Here is a 20,914-nt window from a genome sequence, read left to right on the forward strand (position 1 = left end):
TTGATATAACGGACACTTTGAAAAAAGTCTAGCAAAGCCACTGGAGCAAAGAGGCATGGATGAAACTGCCAATGTATGTTGGAGGAATCTGCTGAGGTGGTATGATGCTGACGGGCATGAGAAGCGGGTGTGACCGATTAGGAGGAAACAGTAAAGCTGGGGGAGAACTTGAGCAGGATGTAAAAATAAAGCAGAACACAAAGACCCAGGTATCATGAATAAATTATTGTAAAGTTTATTGTTGAAATCTGGCAACATGCAGAAATGTTCAAGGGGTATGAATACTTTTGTATATTTATGATGTGCTCTTTATTTTCATACACTGATTAGAGGACCATCAGTCAACTCTGTCCTGGTTTTACTTTTGCTCCACTGACTTGCTATTATCAGTGACATTTCTCCCAGTGATAGTTCAGGTTTATCTTATCTCACACTATTTAAATTGCCTCTGAAGCTGAAAACATTCACTGGCTTACACTCTGAATTTCACAACAGCTTTCCTCTTATTTTCTGTATTTTTACATTTACCTTTGTGTGAATCTGCATGCTGTTATTTTGCCTGTCACTTTGTTGCTGGTACGGCCTGAATTTCCCCAAATAAGGGACAATAAAGGATATTTCGTTCCATCTTCAAAGTTTGTCAGAGAAAAAAATGCAGATTTTTAATACAGAAGTAGAACTGTAGCTTTTCATTTAACAGGACCATAAATATTTGTAAATCAAAATGAAACAAAAGTTTAGATTGTATTACATTTAATCATTTGAAAGTTTTTTTCCCTGTTTGTTATCTATTATAACTCCTCATTTCAGTGCATTAAATGCTTCTTTTTTTTTTAGGAGGTCAACATTATGCTAAGAACATTTAACAGCAAAATATTAGACAACATCAATCACAGCCAACAGAAATGTATTTGCACAGGTATGATGCTATTTATAACAGGGAATATAAAAAATCGTGAAAGTTTGCAAAAGTACGTTTATCTGCATGTTTTTTTTAATGAAGTTGGTCATATACAAAGTGGGTTTTCAAAGGAATATTTCATTTTTATCTAATTCCCATCAGCAGGTGCAGAAATGATATCAGCAGGTTTGTAATTAAGTCTTACAGAGTTTGCCGCAGATTTAGAAAAAAACATAATTTTCCACAGCAGGATGGCAAGTATTTTAGATTAAAATATGACCATTTGATTTACACTGTTCCTTTCCAGCATAAATTATTTATACAACTATATTTCTACACATTTATCCCAAAAGTCTTTACAGTTATTTCATTTTTGTGATGATCTGGTTTGAAGGTGAACCCGGAATTCAGCCCAAAACACTGCTATGCAGTTAAACTGATTTATTGACAAGTGGAAGCAATTGCTGAGAATGACAGGAGCTGGGGAATTAACCAAAAACCGAGGATAATAATATTACAATTTTGTGTGGTTATAGTCTAACTTTCACCAAAGTATCAGATCAAAGTTTTGATACCTTAACTGCTTTAATACCGACAAGTTAGGCGCCGCTGGGATCAAACACAGCAGAAGGGATGCACAGTGTCGCTGTCAACACTTCTTTTGGTTTAACGTGGTACGGCACAGAGGCGGTAAGGTTTGGGGCAATGAGTGGCTCCCAGTTTGTACTCCAGACTAGGCTGCTCTCCTGGAGGAGGGGAGAATTTAAACCTCTGAAGGAGGGAGGTGAAGAAGAGGAATAACTCCATCCTGGCCAGCTGCTCTCCAAGACACACACGTTTACCTGAAAACACACATTACAACGCCTTAGTGTTACACACATTTTTTTTTTAAATCTTTAGAGGAGTAAATAAATAGATTCCTGTAGCAATGTCCCAATTATAATATAGAGAACACTGTTTACTTTATCCAAAGGCTGCAGTGATACTATTTTTATTAAAATACCATCCCAACCATATAATAATGGGGACTTTTCGGCAAGCTTTAAGGAATTTTCTTGCACCTTCCCTACCAACATCCCCGTTGTGCATGATGGGAGACAAATATAAGTTTGCATTAATCATACTGGTACCAATTGCCAGTTGTGTGAGCTTTCAGTAACAGCTTTGTAAAATCTGGCAAGTTTAGGAAAAAGGGCCAAAGCCAACTCTTTTTCCTGAGGAGACTGAGGTCCTTTAACATCTGTGGGACGTTGCTGAGGATGTTTTATGAGTCTGTTGTTGCCGGCACGCTCTTCTTCGCTGTCACATGCTGCTGGGCAGTGGGCTGTGGGCTGCCGACAACAACAGACTGAACAAACTGATCAGGAGGGCGGGGATGTTGTGGGGGAGGAGCTGGACACTCTGACGGCAGTGGCAGAGAGGAGGATGCTGTCCAGGCTACAGTCCATCTTAGACAATGTCTCACACCCTCTCCATGACACACTGACCCAGCAGATGAGCTCTTTTAGCAGAAGGCTCCTCTTACCCAGATGCTCCACTGAGCGTCACAGGAAATCATTCCTGCCTGTGGCCATCAATCTTTACAACGCCTCCCTCAGTAATTCTAACAACCAACCCCCCCCCCCCCACCCCCCCCCCCCCCCCCCCCCTCTGTAACTGTCTTTTATGCATTCTCTGCACTGTTCTTGCACAAGTCACATCACTTCACTTGGATTTCCAGGGTGAAGTGATATGACTAGTATGTCTGATTCTGATTCTGATTCTGAAAGAAGCTATTTTTCGTAGCAGCATCTAGGTCAACAAATATTTCTCCATTTGAATGAGATATTATCTTGTATTTCTGATTTTAAAGAAATACATCCACAAAGCTGAATATTGTTTCTGCGCAAAAACGTGTAAATGTAAAAATGAAACTGCATGAAGCCAGAAGAGCTGTAATAGCGTTATAATACCTATGCCACACCCAGTGGTGGACACAGCCAACCTGAAAACTAGCTTTGCAAACTCATATTTCACAAACAAAAATATTAGCTTTGCTACCATCAAACCGATGATAAATAAGGAAACTTGAGCAGGACTAACATAGTCTCTAACTGCTAACTGCTATCATTATAAACTTTATAAATGAACAAGCTGACAACAAGAGGACGTGGCAACACTACTGGAAGCCTAGAACACAGTACTGAGCTTTTCTGGAGGTCATATTTCCCCTCTGTTGTCGTTCTTTAACAAATGTGAAATAAATCATGACTTTTTGAGTTACTTTTTGTTGTAACATTAAAAATTATATATTTAGTGTGCGCTATTTATAATTGAAAAAAATCTGTTTCCTCATTGTTGTGTCTAGAAACAACTTTTTCCCATATTACACACGCTGGTTAAATGTCCCTCGAGGATTGCCATTGGGCAGCCAGACAGTAAGCTGCCCAATGTTTTGTTCGAAAGTTTAATAAAAATAAAAGGGTCCTGCTGAGCCATGCAGTGATCCAAAAGCCCCGCTCCGAGTTCAGTCTCCTTCTACCTTATAAAGTGTAAACTAGGCATGGATGACAATACAATAAATTATATATCAATCGATAGACGTGTGGTTCAATAGGAAAAAAAGGGGTCAAGAAAAAGTTTTCATTCCTTTTGCATTCGAGCCTATCATGTAGGTTAACACTACAGTCATTACATCCTCCCGACCACAGACCCAGGTAAGCTCCTTCACCAAGCTTTAAAGAGTTCAGAGAGTATGTATTCTTTTTTTCTTTTTTTAAACCTTACAGTTTTGGTAAAGAGTTGGTTAAATAAAGGGCTGTATTTGAATCCATTTTAAAATAGGTATCATGAAGTTTGTCAGACACAGCCAAATCCGTCTTGGTGTGTATTTCTGTCCACATCATATTTACTCCCGAGATAAATAAGATCCATGGATTATTAATTGCAAGTTTTCTCTTATGAACTTTACAAAGCTTATATGAAAGTATGAATAAAAAAATGCTCCAGTCACATATGTTTAATTGGCATCATCAAGGGTGCCAATAGTTGGAGCAACAAATGTATAAATATACTGAGGCAGGGGAGAGAATGACAGGCAAACCAAATGAGCTAATAAGAGGGAATGAGTTTCAGCAGAGGCAGAGCAATCAGGAGAGGTGGAGCAACTTTACTTAATAATTTGTTGAGGGATTGTGTTACTGCAATTCAAATTTATTAGTTTGTTATTTGAAGGGATTTTGCAGATCTTTACTAGGGTGGCAATAAATAGATTGCTTTAATAATGTCTCATTTGGTTGTAATGTTCACTGCCTTCAGTGCTTATATAGTTCTTAAAAAATGACAACTTTTCTCTGTTTTAAAAATGCCATTTAATATTCAACCAAAACAAGGAACAATCTAGTTTTGGTAGCTCTTCAGCAAAATCTAACTCCAAGTTTTAAACAAAAAATAGTATTTTAACCTCCAACTGATTTCAATTTCCCTTCATTCCCATTTTTTTTCACTGATTACATTGTTCCTTACTTTTTTGAATAAGGACAAGTTAAGCTTATTATCATTGTATATTGTCTCAGGTAGAGCAAAAGTGAAATTTAAAATACCAAGATAACCTACACACCTGCAGAAAAAGGCATAAAGGCGTCTCTTTTCCTAAATTTACCATCCTGGTCCAGAAAGTGCTGGGGGTTGAAGGAGTGTGGAGTCTCCCACATGGACTCATCATGGAGGACAGAGTGAAGTGTTGCTATGATGATGGTGCCCTGAAATTTTAAAACAAATAAGAGCTTCATTAAAATATACAGTATTTTCCTGCTCAGTTTTTAGGTCATATCTAATCAGTACAGGGAGTAAAGAAAAAAAGAACAAAAAAAAAAAATATATATATCCATTGGGGTATTGTGTACCTGTTTATAATAGACCCATTGGGTATTTGATACTTACTGGGTATCTATGCAGTATTTGTTGGGTATTTTTCAGTAGAGAGATATTTAAACATCTAGTCATTACAAATGTAATAACTCTATAGAAAGTTATCAGTTATTATTTTAACATTTTTTTATGTTCCTTATTGTGTAGGGCAATCAGGAGAAAAGGTTGTACCTGTGTGATCAGTTAAGACAATGTTGAAAAATAATAAAAGTCAATGAGCACTCCCAAAATAAATGATGCCCAAAGTAAATAATGTACCTTTGGAATTGAGTATTTATCCAGGGTGGTGTCTTTGCTTGTCATGCGAGCCACATTGAGAGGAAGGATGTTTCCCATCCTTTGTATCTCATGGATGACTGCATCAGTGTAGGGCATGTTTTCCCTGTCAGCCACAGCAGGTTGTCTGGATGAACCAATCACAGCATTGATCTCAGCATTGACACGCTCTGTACACGATGAAAACAACTCACTGTGAGTCTGTCCAGTGGGAAAATGTACACCTTACTCTATTTTACTCCAATGTAAAGCTGGTCTGTTAAAGTCCACTGAATGTCCCTCACCCACCTTGTATGTCAGGGTAGTAAATCATGTACAACAGCCCCCAGTGCAAAGTAGTGGTGGTGGTTTCAGTTCCAGCAGCAAACAGGTCCAGAGCGCAAGCTGACAAGTTGAGGAGATCAAAACCAGAATCTTTGTCCTCTTTCTGCCAAAGACATGAGAAACATTGGTTCACTCGTGCACTTGTGCATAATGCAATGTGTTAGGAAATCAGCAAAGGGAATATAAAATCAGACTATAGGCTAAAGCCACAAGAAACGTGAGACTGTGACAGAGTCACTCACTAAGAAACTGCCTCCTCACACCAGGGTGCCCACTCTTTAAAGCCTAGCCCCTCGAGACAATCTTCCTCTCTGCTTCAGTAGCAAAGTATAGAGACGGTCTCATCTCCCTTATTATTCCATGGGCCCTCATGGAGTTCAGAGAACCGCCAACATGTGCAGGTTGGACCAAGCTGAGTAAAGTCTGTTTTCTGTGAAACCAATATAAAAATCAAAGCAGCTGTGATCTTTCTAAGCTATGCAGGAGAAAGCTGACCGGGGAAACAAACCACAACCCTGCAGGCCAATAGGAGATCCCACGCTCCACAGGCCGAGCACAGCCCACTGTAGATCTGTGTAAAGCTCATCCAGACTTGATGCCCAAATGAGGGTTTTCACCCTGAGAGCTGCCTTCTGGTCACCAGGTCCAACTGCTTCCAAACAGATCCCCAAAGTCAACCGAACGGACACAGCGAAGTTTGGCAGAGTTTAGCAGGAAAAGTAAGGATGAGATTAAATAATTTGAAATTGTTTAGTTTTGATATGTTTTCACTGTGTATGTAAAGTCTGACTGAGATTAAGACCTGGATTTAAAGGCTAACACTACCAGCAACCTATGTAGAAACAAAATGTCTTCCAAGAATAAAGCAGACAGCTGGAATGGACTCAGCAAGTTAGACTTTTTGTTGTGGGAGACAGAATCTCTGGAGATGAGAGATAATCAGAGCAAATTATATTTCCATCAGAAATCTGGAAATGACCACAGTGCTGTTTGCTTGTTGAGAAGGTACAATATTGAGCTTAAATATCATGAATGGAGTTTAGACAGACGTGATTCTCCTTATATTAGGCAGTCTCGATATGTTGAAACAATAACGGGAAAACAGTTGTGTGTGTTTTTTACTGTTCTAACCCACTAACTGAACAATAAAGTGCCAACACTCCTCTTTGACTTTTACATTAAAATTCTTGCATGTCTATCAGCTAAAAATGAGACGGAGTTGACTGGATCCCATTTTGTGACATTTGGTACACAAAAATTTTGACTTCCTGCTCTAGTAAATGTCCACCATGGGAGCTGAGATTACAACTGGAGACTCCAAGATACATTCATGCATTCATCCATGGTATATTCAGCCAACTTTCTTCCTCCATTCCATTCCATATTATTTGACTTCAGGCATTGTGGCATGATTTGGGTTTTTGTTTATTTTTGCTTTTGGACTCTTTTGGACTTTTCTCATTCCACCTGTCACCTCTCAGCCACCAGTCACTATCCTATCAACTCAGTCTGCCTCCAGCGACCACCCCCTCTACATCATCTCCACCTGTTGCCACTAATTAGATTCAACTCTGGTCACTTGTGCATCTGCTTACATATACTTGCCTCAGCCTACTCATCCTGGCCAGAAGGTCTCCCTTCTCCCCGCAATTCTCTCGTCCTCGTTTTCCGCTCAGTGTGATGGGTCCTGCGCTACTGGACACTTTTGATCAACCTGCTGGACTCCTCAGTTAAGTTACCTGTGTCTGCGTGCTGCAGTTCTTCCTGTTTTTTCCTGTGAGCTCCAGCCACTCCAGTTGGGCTCTTCTGATAATGTCACTGTGTCTGCGTGCTGCAGTCCTGCCTGCTTTCCTGTTAGTCCAAGCCGTTTGCTCTGCCAGTTCGGGTTCAGCCCGACCCACATGGCTCAGTCTGGTCTCTTCCTGCCTGCATCATCTGGTCTTCTACTCATATTTGCAGACCTACACCTGCTGCCAAGATTCATCTGCTAATTCTGGTTCTACTTGTCTGCCTCAACCGCCACTACTCAACATTCTCATTAAACCTTTTAATCGTAACTCTGTGTCGGGCTGAATATCGGGTTCACCGGCAGTAATCATTACACACAGAAAGGAAAATGACTATCATGAGACTTTAAGCTACAAGCCAAATACCGACTGAAAATCGAAACTTGTCAAAACATTGTTATACACCCTCTAGGTATTGCTACAAAATCTTGTTTATTAACAGCTAAATATAATCAGGGCTTTGCATATATCATCTAATTAAAAGAATCCAACGCTTACGTCTCCCATTTCTATCAGAAAGGAGTCGATGTAGTCTCTTGGAGATGAGGGGTCAAGGTTCTCTCTGTGTTCTTTGATCCGAATTTCTAAAAAGTCAATTAGCTTCTGTAGATGGATGAATATTGACTTATGAGGTCCTGGCAGCCACTTCATCACAGAGGGAAACATGTTGTATACCTGAAGATCAGAAAAGATAAAATGTCTTCTTAAGGGGAAAGAAATTGTTTTGATGCTAATATCCTGTATGCAAACTGGTAGTAAACAAAATTAATATTCATGTGATCTGATCTGACATTCATATGATTCTCTAATAATACCTTTATCAACTACAGACATAAATATAGATGAGTGGTATAAACAGCAATGCATGTTTGTAGCTGTGTTAGGATCTTCTGCCATACAATATTGGACAAATCATTTTTCGTTGATTGTGTCCATAGTGTAAAATACATTTCTTTAAAAAAAGAAGACTTACCTGCACCCAAAAACCTCCTTGTAGACGCAAAATCTCATTAAAGTTATCAAGAATAGTGTGGTACTCCTTGTCATCGTACTCAAATCGGCTCCCAAAGACCAAACAGCAGATGATGTTGGACACGGCATTGTTTATCAGTGTCTGACCAGAAAATGGCTTGCCTTTCAAATAAAAATAGATTTTAGACCAAAAGCGGTCATTTTGTCAAAAAAAAGAAAGCATTATAAACCACAGGATAAAAATCAAGACTGCAGAGAGAATCGAGGACAGCATGTTCTCAGATCACATTCTTTTGAAAAACAAATCAAATTTGGTTGATGGTTTATTTTGTTAACCTGACCCTAGCCAGATTGATATCGCTCCGCCTAACTCCGTCTAGCTTCACTCACATCCAGGTGGAGCGAAATACATCTAGCTAGGGTCAGGTTATTATTTTGTACCTTGCTGATCAGCAAAACCTTCAGTGAGATACTGGCACTCCTGCTGGATGTATCGCTCCATGGTCTTCTTTCCCAGACCAAAGTTTCTCAGGGCATGAAGAGCAAACCTCCTCTGTACCTTCCATGGGTAACCACTGGACATCACAATACCTTTTTAAAACAGGAACATTCATTAACACTGAGGATAGAACAGTCCTCACCAACTTAACATTTACAGTTTTTACAAGCAAAGGTAACTGTAGATTAAACAAATAAAACCTTTGTTCTTGAAAACCTCGGAAAACAATGGAATGGTGGGCCGATCCATGAAGTCTTCTCCTTTTTCAACAAGAGCCTCTTTCACGTGTTTGTATCCATTAATGACCACAGCTTTTCCTCCAAGGAGATGAAGACTGAAAACATTGCCATATTTCTCTGCAAACTGAACACAGACAACAAATACAAATTTAAGTCAATTCACAAGTGGCCCATTTCCCTAATTAAGATCAAATTAGCAAGCAGTATTCAAAGCTACATTTGTAACACAGAGCACCACTGGATGCAGACCTTTATTAAATGGAATTTCACCTGCCATAAACTGGTAATAAAAATATCAGAAAGAGATGTGCAGGGGCTTGTTTTCTTGACAAGAGCCCTTTCTACTTTGTCAAGTAGACAAGGTGCAACAGGTGGACACCAGCCAGAGGTGTGTTACATTTACGCCAATTAGTAGGAGAAGTTATGGTGGTTAGAGATGGATTGAAGGTGTCAGAGCATTAGTTCACCTGATCAGAACCTTACTCCAAGTTGTTCCATGGTTCCAAGTTTTTCTTGACTAATTCCTCTGTTCCTCTCAGGTAACTATTCAATTATGGTCATTGAAGAAGGATAATCGTCCAGTAGCTAGCGGTCAAGTTTGGGGCCCTAGCTGCAGCTGCAGGCTGGAATATGTTCATATGTGCCCGGGCATATGAATATGCCCCTGCCCTTAAAAGTGCATTCAGGCAGGCACATAGTGAAAAGATGAAGGATGAGCTTGCTAGTCGAGACAAGCCTAATACTTTAGATGGGCTTATTGACTCCTCTTCCAGGAGTGGTTAAATGAAAAATAAAATGTTTGACTTGTAGCCTTGTCCTTTGCTAGTTGTCTCAGTGAGGAAAGCAGGGGATCAGCCCATCCAGAGGGCCCTCTACTGAGGAATCTATGCAACCGACAGACCAGCAAGGAGAGGCAGAGATGTCTAACTGCCACACTTTGCCTCTGCTGCAGTCAACAGGGCCATTTTCATTTAAACTGTACTACTAGGCCTAAAGACAATGCCCACCAGTAGCTCAGGGGGTTCTTGTGGGTGCAGTGCATGATAGCAAAACCCCTCGGTTCTTTTTAAAGACAAGCATTGTCTCCAGTGGTCAACATTATTCTACCTTTGCCCTCATTGATTCTGGTTCCGGACAAAATCTCACAATCCTCTGTTGGTTTCTAAATTAAAACGTTCCCACCATTCAACTTAAAGTTGCTGCTCTTAATGGAAATCCACTCCAAACTATTACCAACAAATCCAAACCCATTCACCTAATCATGTTAGGCAACCATCATGAGCAGACATGCATTTCATTTTCCCTTCTCGAGAGTCTAATGTTGTCCTGGAGTTCCCCTGACAGGCCACACATCAGTTGGAATGATTTTCATATCAAGTCCCAGAGCCCCTTTTGTCTTGCCATCTCAGTAGGGAGGCCCAGACGTCTCTCTCCCCAGCCACTTGGGCCAGCTCCTGGGAACACCTTGGGGGAATTCCAAGGTGTTCCCAGGCCAGCCGAGAAACATAGTCCCTCCATCGTGTCCTGGGTCTCCCTATGGATGTCCTCTCGGCAGGATGTGCCCGGAACACCTCACCAGGGAGGCGTCCAGGAGGCATCCTAACCGGATGCCCGAGCCACCTCAACTGGCTCATTTCTACTCTGAGCCTCCCCGGGCGACTGAGCTCCTCACCCTATCTCTAAGGGAGAGCCCAGAAACACTATGGTGAAAACTCATTTCGGCTGCTTGTATCCGGGATCTCGTTATTTTGGCCATGACCCAAAGCTCATGACCATAGATGAGGGTAGGAACATACTGTTGATTGTAAATCGAGAGCTTCGCCTTTTGGCTCAGCTCTCTCTTCACCACTACGGATCGGTACAGCGCCCGCTTCACAGCAGACGCTGCACCAATCCACCTGTCGATCTCCCACTCCATCTTCCCCTCATTTGTGACAAGACCCCAAGATACTTAAAGTCCTCCACTAGGGGCAGCACATCCTCCCCAACCCGGAGAAGGCATTCTACCCTTTTCCGGCTCAAGACCATGGTCTCGGATTTGGAGGCACTGATCCTCATCCCAGCCGCTTCACACTCGGTTGTGGACTGCTCCAGTGAGAAATTTAGATCACGCCCTGATGAAGCCAATAGGGTAGTTCACGCGTGACGTCAGCGCTACATCCGGGCACTGTGGTTGGCAAAAAACAGAGCTGCTCTCGTCTACTACATGACAAAACGGGTGATTTAGAGCGTACTTTTACTTCGTTTATTTTTGGAATCTAAACAGTGCCTACGACTTGTTGTGCTCCCGGTTGCACACAGAGGCATTCCAAATCGTTGGATGTACGTTTCTGTCGTTTACCGAAGGAGGAAGGACGAAGAAAAAAATTGATATTTTCAATGAAAAGAGCACAGGCAGACACTCCTAATGGACTGGGGGAGCCATCATTCTACAACAGAATTTGCAGTCTGTCAGGATGCAGCGTGAGGGCTGCATGCTGAGCCTCTCTCCCTCTCTCTCGTTACTGCGCAGCCTGATGGGTTCCACCTGTCAGGCTGCAATTAACCCGCAACTGCCTCCACCTGGTCCCACCCCTATTTAAACATACCTCTTTCTGCTCTCGTTGCCGGCCCGTAGTGTTCACTCCCGTTCAGTCTCAGTCTGTTTTCATCCTCTGTTGCGCCTCTGTCCAGAGATCTTCCCACGTCTGGTTGCCAGAGTTCCTGCGCCCGCGCCTATCTGCACCTCCAAGAATCCTCTCGGCTGCACGGTAACATCTTCAGCAACCAGAGATTTTCCCACGTCTGGTTGCCAGAGTTCCTGCGCCCGCGCCATCTGCACCTCCAAGAATCCTCTCGGCTGCACGGCAACATCTTCAGCAACCAGAGATTTTCCCACGTCTGGTTGCCAGAGTTCCTGCGCCCGCGCCATCTGCACCTCCAAGAATCCTCTCGGCTGCACGGCAACATCTTCAGCAACCAGAGATTTTCCCACGTCTGGTTGCCAGAGTTCCTGCGCCCGCGCCTATCTGCACCTCCAAGAATCCTCTCGGCTGCACGGCAACATCTTCAGCAACCAGAGATTTTCCCACGTCTGGTTGCCAGAGTTCCTGCGCCCGCGCCTATCTGCACCTCCAAGAATCCTCTCAGCTACACGGTGAAATCTACAGCAACCTCAACGGTCTTCAGCTCTGCAACTCAGCTCCACGGTCTTCAGCTCTGCAACTCAGCTCCACGGTCTTCAGCTCTGCAACTCAGCTCCACGGTCTTCAGCTCTGCAACTCCGCTCCACGGTCTTCAGCTCTGCAACTCAGTTCTACGTTCTCCAGTCATGCAGCTCAGTTCAACGCCTTCAAGTCCTTCGCTCCCGAGTCTCCTCCGGGTCAGTCTCCCCGTGTTCCTCCTGCTAGCCAGCTTCCGCACCCTTCACCTCCGTCCATAAAGACTCTGGTTCCTCTCATCATTCACTCATCATTCTGTACAATAAAACTCACTTCAAGAACAAGCTCTGTGTGTGCGTGCTGTGTCCGGGTTCATCCAAAGACAAATCATGACACAGTCTACACTTCATCTCCGGTAAATACAACTTAATTCTGCTCTAGTCATTGTTCTACTTAAATAGCGGCGGAGGGGAGGTGGCTACAGCAGCCGCCGCAGCAGCTTCAGACAGCGGCGGCGGCTGCTGCTGCTCCATTACGCCCCCGTTCACGGGCGCTAGTACTTCTGTGTTTACGCTGCAATGTCGCCGACACGCCACCCATTTTAACAAGACAAAAACACCAAAATAATCCGTAGTAAACAATGTTTTTTTATCCTACCGGGCGGGTCTTCCTCTGCTGAGACGCGGCCTGTGTCCGACGCTGCTTTCTGGTGTTACAAACATGTGAACAACATCCATCCATCCATTTTCTGACCGCTTAATCCCTCATGGCGTCGCGGGCGTTGCTGAAGCCTTTTTCCTGATATAAAATCTGAGACGCGGTCTGTGTGTGACGCCGCTTTGTGCTGTTGCACAAACGTGTGAACAACATCTATCCATCCATCGATTTTCTGACCCGCTTAATCCCTCATGGCGTCGCGGAGCCTTTTTCCCGATATAAAATAATTGCAGCCGTCCAGTGGTTTCAGGGGCTTTCGTGCTCTCTCGTCTGTACTGGCCTGCGTGTTTATAATTCAGCTGTATATGTCGCGGTACGGAACACTTGGCCAGCATTTCACAGACTCGCTCCGTCCCTTCAGGCTTTTGCTGTGTGGATCTGGCAATCTGATACCATCAACCATCAACTTACTCTTAAAACGATCTTGTGATACGTTATCTAAAGAACAAAAATATGTGGAGAACTCGTCAGTTTCGCTGTTTGCGTCCGCCATTGTGTTCGTCTTTTGCCAACCAGTCCGGCGCGCATGCGCGAAAAACCCGGATCAAAACAATAACAATGAACTGGTCTATAGGACCACATCATCCGCGAAGAGCAGAGACGCAATCCTAAGGCCACCAAAACGGATCCCCTCAACACCTTGGCTGCGCCTAGAAATTCTGTCCACAAAAGTTATGAACAGAATCAGTGACAAAGGGCAACCTTGGCGGAGTCCAACTCTCACCGGAAACGAGTTCGACTTACTGCCGGCAATGCGGACCAGACTCTGACACCAGTCGTACAGAGACCTGACAGCCCTTATTAAAGGGCCCGGTACTCCATACTCCCGGAGTACCCCCCACAGGACCCCCAGGGGGACACGGTTGAATGCCTTCTCCAGATCCACAAAGCACATGTAGACTGGTTGGGTAAACTCCCATGCCCCCTCCAGAATCCTTCTGAGGGTATAGAGCTGGTCCAGTGTTCCACGGCCAGGACGAAAACCACACTGCTCTTCCTGAATCCGAGATTCGACTATCAGACGGACACTCCTTTCCAGAACCCCGGAATAGACCTTACCAGGGAGGCTTAAACCGGTTATGAAGTATTATTCGTTGAAGAGGCAGATCAGCAAGATTTTTCTCACAGATGATGTCCACATAGCTATTTATTACTTCTGATAATTTTTTTCGGTCTCCTATCCGCATCTTTTGTTTTTTGCGTTCGCAAAATCCATGGAATCAAAACGATCTCGCTAGGCGGACTTTCCCAGTGACGTCACACGATGAGTCGCAAAACCCGGAAGTCTGCACCCACTATACTGTCTGAGTACTAAATCGATAACGTTGTTTTGTTTTCACTGCTTTTTTTTACAAAATGCCTCATCGTTGTGTCACTATGTACTGTTCCCATGAAGATGAAAGATTGCATGAGTGGCCAAAAGACACTTAGAGCCCGTTTGTGGATCGTCATTTTAAAGACGACTGCCTCGGTGCTCCGGGGGAGGGGGTCTTTGGCTTTTTTGGGGTTCTTATTCTATCTATAATTATCTCCTCCCTCCTGTTTATTCCTCTAATCCTTACTACATCAACTGTATTTTGTATCATATATAGTTGCCTTCCATTTATTTCATTATCCCACCTACTTTTCCATATCTTCTTGCTTTCTCTCCAAACAATACTTTTGCCTTCCGATTTTTTGCCTTCCGATACTTTACTGGCATATCAATATATTCCTTTTTAATATCTTCCTTAGCCAACCTATTTGCTCTTTAATTTCCCAAAATACCAACATGAGTCCAAAATAATATTACATTTTTATTTTGTTCACATATTCTATGATGAACAGTTATAACCTCATATAATATATTTTGATGATTATTTGTACATCCCTTTTGAATACTCAATGCAGATAATTCCTACAAATTATTATTTTATTTAAATTAGTATCCTTCACCCATTCTCAAGCTAATAATATAGCACATAATTCCACTGCATATATACGGAGATAATTAGATGTTCTTTGTGAAATAATTGCTTACAGTGTTACATTGTTTTTCATCTCAATTGTTTACATAAATCGCTGCTGCATCTTTATCCTGAAAAATAGTGCAATCTACTGTGATTTCTTAGAGTGATTTCTAGAGTGATTCTTTTCAAGCTGTATGCAAACGAAATTTCATTCTGTACGCACTTTGTGCATGCAAAATGACAATAAATCTATCTATCTATCTATCTATCTATCTATCTATCTATCTATCTATCTATCTATCTATCTATCTATCTATCTATCTATCTATCTATCTATCTATCTATCTATCTATCTATCTATCTATCTATCTATCTATCTATCTATCTATCTATCTAATCTGGATGCTAGGATGGTCAGTGATACAGCCAGGCATTTCTCTATCCATATGCTCTCTGGCTTCTTCCATCTTAGCAACAACCAAGCCCATTTCCTGGCAATAGATGCACTATCTCGCCAAATCCATAATTGGCAGTGAGAACAGGAACACCTAAAAATAAGATTGATTAATTGTATATTTGTATATGAATTACACACCATAACTGATTTGCTAAATTCACTATTAATGCATTTATGGTAAGTTGGAAATGGATTTACATTAAGGAAATCTTTAGGCCTCAATATTACTCAGTGTATATTTTGATATATTATTATTATTGACTTTTGTTATGCTAGTATGTAGGTAGGCTAAATATTAATGTACCGATACTGTTTATAAATTGTTGTCAAGTGATTCTTTATGATAACTAGCACCTCATTGTTGGGCCTAACTAGGCCATGGCATTAATTAATTTTTAGTTGTGAATAAATGCTCATTCATTTTAGTGATACATTTTGTCCTCATCTCTTTATTTAAGATAAGATAAGATAGACTTTTTGATCTCACAGTGGAGAATTCCGCTTGTCACGTCGGCTCAATAATCAAAAGAAGGTGCCAAAAAGAGGAAAAGGTGCATGGGGTATATACAATGCGTCCACATATATACAGTGGATCGAGAAATAAATGAATAATTATACTTTGAATTGTCTCTTATATCATGCTAAATACATTTAATGATCAAATATCAGATGCTGGATTCCTAGAAAGCTTAATGCCAACAAGACCAAGCGCCCTCGGAAGCTCAAAGAAAGGGGGCAATGGAATAATAATTCATTGAACTGAATTTTACACTGTATCATTACAGCTGAATTGATCGTGCTATTCATGGGTAAACCGGCATTTTAGTCATTAAATATCTATGGTGCCTAAAAGAAAATGATGTCAACGTAAAAATATTTGAAGTACCTTGTCAAATGAAAAAACGTGTCCTACCATTCATCTAATCTCCCAACGTCCAATCTCCACTCCTTGTCCGACTCGGAAGGCTGTTGTTCGTCCGCTGCCTTCTCTTCATCTGAAACGTCCGGGTCAAACATGTGAGGCTCGAGACACAAATATTCTTCCACCGATACATCAGAATGGTCACCTGGTAGGAATCGCTCGGTTGAAGTCGAAGTTTCGCTTTCAGATTTCTCGTTTTCGCTATTGCATATAGTGCTGTAATCCGCCATGTTTAAATGAACGTTCACGAAGCGACGTCACGACTTCCGGGTTGGAGGGCGCTTGAAATGTGATCAGAATCTTTTCCGATTTTCTCTTGTATGTGAAAAAATAATAATAATTTGGTGGTATATTTATTTGTTCATATTTTGCTATATATATACGTAAGGTTTCAGTCAAACTAACGGACGCTTCATAACCGGTTTAAGAGTGTGATTCCTCTGGAGTTGGAACACACCCTCCGGTCCCCCTTTTAAAACAGGGGGACCACCACCCAAGTCTGCCAATCCAGGGGAACTGCCCCCGATGTCCACGCAATATGGCAGAGTCGCGTAACTAACACAACACCACAACATCCAGAGCCTTAAGGTACTCAGGGCGAATCTCATCCACCCCCGGGGCCTTGCCACCGAGGAGCTTTTTAACCACCTCTGTGACCTTAGTACCAGAGATGGGAAAACCCGACCTGGAGTCCCGAGGCTTTGCTTCCTCAATGGAAGACGTGTTGGTGGGATTAAGGAGGTCTTCGAAGTATTCCGCCGACCGACACACGACGTCCCGAGTCGAGGTCAGCACCACACCACCCCCACTATAAACAGTGTTGGTACTGCACTGCTTCCCCCTCCTGAGACGCCGGACAGTGGACCAGAATCGCCTCAAAGCCATACGGAGTTATTACTCCATGGCTTCTCCAAACTCTTCCCACGGCCGAGTTTTTGCCTCAGCAACCAGCCTAGCTGCCTGGCACTTGGACTGCCAGTACACGAGCTGCTTCCGGAGTCCCGCAGGCCAATAAAGCCAGATAGGACTCCTTCTTTAGCTTGACATCTTCCCTCACCGTCGGTCCACACCAGTGTGTTCGAGGGTTGCCGCCACGACATGCACCGACAACCTTGCAGCCACAGCTCCGACTAGCGGCCTCAACAATAGAGGCACAGCATCTTCACAATATATTTGGGCCTACCAGGTCTGACCGGTTTCCTCCCCCACCATCGGAGCCAGCTTACCACCAGGTAGTGGTGGGTGGAGAGCTCCACCCCTCTCTTCACCCAAGAAATGCGGCCACAGGTCAGATGAAACAACAACAAAGTCGATCATTGAACTACAGCCTAGGGTGTCCTAGTGCCAAGAGCACATATGGACACCCTTATGACAATCCATGATGAGCACAGAAGTCCAACAACAGAACACCACTCGATTTCAGATCAGGTGGGCCATTCCTCCCAACCATGTCCCTTCAGGTCTTACTGTCATTGCTCACGTGAGCGTTGAAGTCTCCCAGCAGAACAAGGGAGTCCCCCAGGAGGGGCACTCTGCAGTACCCCTTCTAAGGACTCCAAAAAGGGAGGGTAATCTGAACTTTTGTTTGGCGCGTAAGCAAAAACAACAGTGCGAACCCGTCCCCCCACATGTATGTGGAGGGAGGCCACCCTCTCGTTCACCGGGGTAAAGCCAGACGTACAGGCACCAAGATGAGGGGCAACAAGTGTGCCCACTCCTGCTCGGCGCCTCTCACAAGGGACAACTCCAGAGTGGAAGAATGTCCAGACCCTCTCAAGGAGACTGGTTCCAGAGCCAGAGCCATGCATTGAGGTAAGTCCAACTATCTCTAGTCGGAACTTCTCAACCTCGCGCACGAGCTCAGGCTCCTTCCCCACCAGAGAGGTGACAATCCAGGACCCAGGATCCAGCTTCTTTAGCTGAGGATCAGAACGCCAAGGTCCCCGCCCTCTACTGCCACCCATTACACAACACATCCGACCCCTTCTGCCCCTCCGACAGGTGGTGAGCCCATTGGAAAGGGGGACCTATGTTTTCTCTTCAGGCTGTGCCCGGCTGAGCTCAATGGGTAAAAGCACGGCCAAAAGGCGCTATCCAGCATGCCCCACCTCCAGGCCTGGCTCCAGAGTGGGACCCCGGTGACCCGCGTCTGGGCGAGGAAACACGACGTCTATTAATCGCACTCATCATAAGGGGTCATTGGGACGCTCTAATCCCTCCACCACGATAAGGTGGCAGCCCAGGGAAGGGTCCGAAACATTAAACAATATTTTTAATTTTTTATGTTTTTTGCATTTTATGTTTTACTAAGTATTTCACATAGAAACGAATATAAAAAATATTTTTGCAATAACCCTGAACACAATTATAAAGGCAAAATGTTATAAAAATTACGCTTTGCCATTATTATAACATGAGCCAGTATCTAAACAATTTTTTCACCATTATCCTTTCTCATCAGTTATTTCCTTATCTAACCTGCAGATGGCAAGCTACAACTTACTTACAAACACCAAAAAACATAGAACTGTTGTCAAACTCAGTGCTGCTAAAAACACTTGTTTTGTAAGAGAAAACGTGATTTAAGAACTTCATAAATGTAAAATCAATAAGGTATAATGATTAAAAATTTGGAACAAACTATATGTACTGAAATGTCCACACAGATATGGTTCAAGCATGAGCTCATTAAGTTAAAGAACGTAAAGTCCAATAATAAATAATGATATTTTACTAAGTCTACTTAGGGCAAAGCCCTGTCTTCTCTCTTTATTGAAATGATAAATTTTACTTTAATGCACTGATTTTTATTCTTTTATTGATTATTGCCTAAGTTGTGTCACATTTGCCTTCGTCTTGCTCTTGAATGTACATTTTAGTAAGAAAACAAGAACATCTGAAATTTAAAATTGTGTAGAGCTATACTGTTTTCAATTTTAACGAGAGAAAAGAAGAGAACGTTGCAGGTAACTCTTACATAATGTTACTGTACTTATGCCTATATTTATAATCCCATACATCGGTGATCTGAAGGTGAATTCTTGATGGGTTGATGTGATGAAGATTTCCAATAAAAGGAAGAGCCTGCGGTCCAGGAGGAAAGTTTTTCGGTTTTCTGTTCTTCAAAATATCGCTCAGCAGCAAAAACACACAGAAAAATATTAAAACACTCCTGGTGTCTAACCACTCCAAGCCGAGAAGACTGTATAAAGCTTCCATTTCCCCAAGAATGCACTCCGCTAATACAGCTTCAGTTCAGTCCAGGTGGATTTCGAAATACTGAGCGGCTGAGCACAGCCAGTTTTCAAAATAAAAGCATCTCTCTCTTTCTCTGCAGGTGTCTTAATCTTCATTGGCACTTATTTTATGTAGGACAAAACCGCTTCAAACCTTTTATAACTGTAGGGCAAGACAGTTCAAAACATGCCATAAACTTCATACACTATATTTCCAAATAGGCTTATGGTTGTTACAATAAAAGCTGCTATAAAAACATTACACAAGACCATCAGATTTCAGGTCAGAGTTCATTTTTGCAATCTGATATGATAAAAATGTTCAATCATTTATGTATAATTAAGAAAAAATCTGCAGAAAAGGTCAGATTGAATTGGAATGGGCAAACGTACTTGATAAATACTGTTTGCACTGGAAAGAGCATTAGACACAAAGGTAGTTCATTTACTTGAGAGAGTGCACATCAGAGCAAGTCCAAAGGCAATGTCCAAAGGCAACGTAATGGCATGACTGAAGAATCCTTTCTATTAATTCTTAATTAGTGGTATTACTAATGACCTCCTTAATAAATAGACATGGCTTGCTCAACCCATGTGGTATGAGAGTGATATGTTTTCTGTATTTCTCATGTGAATTACAAGCCATCTGTTCTTGAATGTTTTAGTTGATTTATCTTTCTTCTTTGGAAAATGTCAGACACTTTTCTAGAAAGAAAATTGGCTAATTTTGTTCCATCTTCTTTAATTTTTTTTTAGGTTTTATTGGATGCCACGAAAAAGATGATCATTGCTGTTGCAGCTGATGAAAAAGGTATATGGCTGCAGTGGATTGGGGATCGAGCTCAAGCAGAACTGAACTGTTTCACTGAATAGAAAGACTGGGTGATGTGAGGAAAGACGGTCATTGGAGACAACCACCCCTAACCGAGAAAAGCAAAAATCAGAGAGGCAGTCTGGTGGCCCAGTGTAACTCTGGGGGGAGCAGCAGGAATCCACAGATCTGGTGTGGAAACTTGTCACTAACCAAATCTGCCCTTTGTGGGAAAAGTGGTAAAGAGAAAGCTATTGCTGAAAGTCACAAAACTCATGTTTGTAATTCAGCACACCAAAGTTTTGCAGGGGACACAGCAAACATGTGGAGGAAGGGTCTTCAATCATAAAATACCAAAACTGCATTTTTTTTGGCCTCCATGCAAAAGTCAATGTTTGACCAGACATTACCTTGAGCACATAATTTCCACAATGAAACATGGCAGTGATAGCATTGTGCTCGGAAGAAGCTTATTTGGATAAGAGTGAGTTTCGCAGAAGTGGTGAAGGAAGAGCGGTTTCTGTAAAGGAAGCCAAACTTAGCCTTGACTTTAGATTGCAGCTTTGAAATGTGGATGGAGCATGAAAGTGACGTTTCCAACCAGATGCCCAAGTATTTATATGCAGTGACTTATTCTAAAAAAAATCCTTGCAGGTGGAGATGTTAAGGGCAGGAGGAGGCATAGTACCCTTACGGTAAAACCACATCATTTTTGTTTTGGGAGTATTAAGATAAGATAAGATAGGGCTTTATTGATCTCACAGTGGAGAAATTT

The 20,914-nt window shown here is 42.4% G+C and overlaps 1 protein-coding gene across 1 annotated transcript; it reads right to left on the reverse strand.

Annotated features, from left to right (window-relative positions):
• Positions 1 to 990: 990 nt before the first annotated feature.
• Positions 991 to 19,315, reverse strand: LOC105928869 (cytochrome P450 2J2). Its single transcript, XM_036141398.1, has 9 exons — positions 19,111 to 19,315; positions 8,869 to 9,031; positions 8,611 to 8,760; positions 8,171 to 8,331; positions 7,696 to 7,872; positions 5,375 to 5,513; positions 5,069 to 5,256; positions 4,500 to 4,641; positions 991 to 1,743 (listed from the first exon to the last, which is right to left on the reverse strand). Exons 1-9 carry the CDS (start codon positions 19,309 to 19,311, stop codon positions 1,568 to 1,570), a joined length of 1,497 nt encoding a protein of 498 aa, XP_035997291.1. The 5' UTR covers positions 19,312 to 19,315; the 3' UTR covers positions 991 to 1,567.
• Between the last annotated feature and the right edge of the window lie 1,599 nt (positions 19,316 to 20,914).

The sequence above is a fragment of the Fundulus heteroclitus genome, chromosome 9, assembly GCF_011125445.2.
Source record: "Fundulus heteroclitus isolate FHET01 chromosome 9, MU-UCD_Fhet_4.1, whole genome shotgun sequence".
In the NCBI taxonomy this organism is placed as follows: Eukaryota; Metazoa; Chordata; class Actinopteri; order Cyprinodontiformes; family Fundulidae; genus Fundulus; species Fundulus heteroclitus.

Excerpts from the sequence above, each read along its gene's own strand:
- LOC105928869 (XM_036141398.1), bottom strand. The coding sequence starts at position 19,311 with ATGGAAGCTTTATACAGTCTTCTCGGCTTGGAGTGGTTAGACACCAGG. Across the intron at positions 8,761-8,868 it reads CGAGGTTTTCAAGAACAAAG|GTATTGTGATGTCCAGTGGT; the intron begins GTTTTATTTGTT and ends TGTTTTAAAAAG. Across the intron at positions 8,332-8,610 it reads AGGTTTTGCTGATCAGCAAG|GCAAGCCATTTTCTGGTCAG; the intron begins GTACAAAATAAT and ends TTTATTTGAAAG.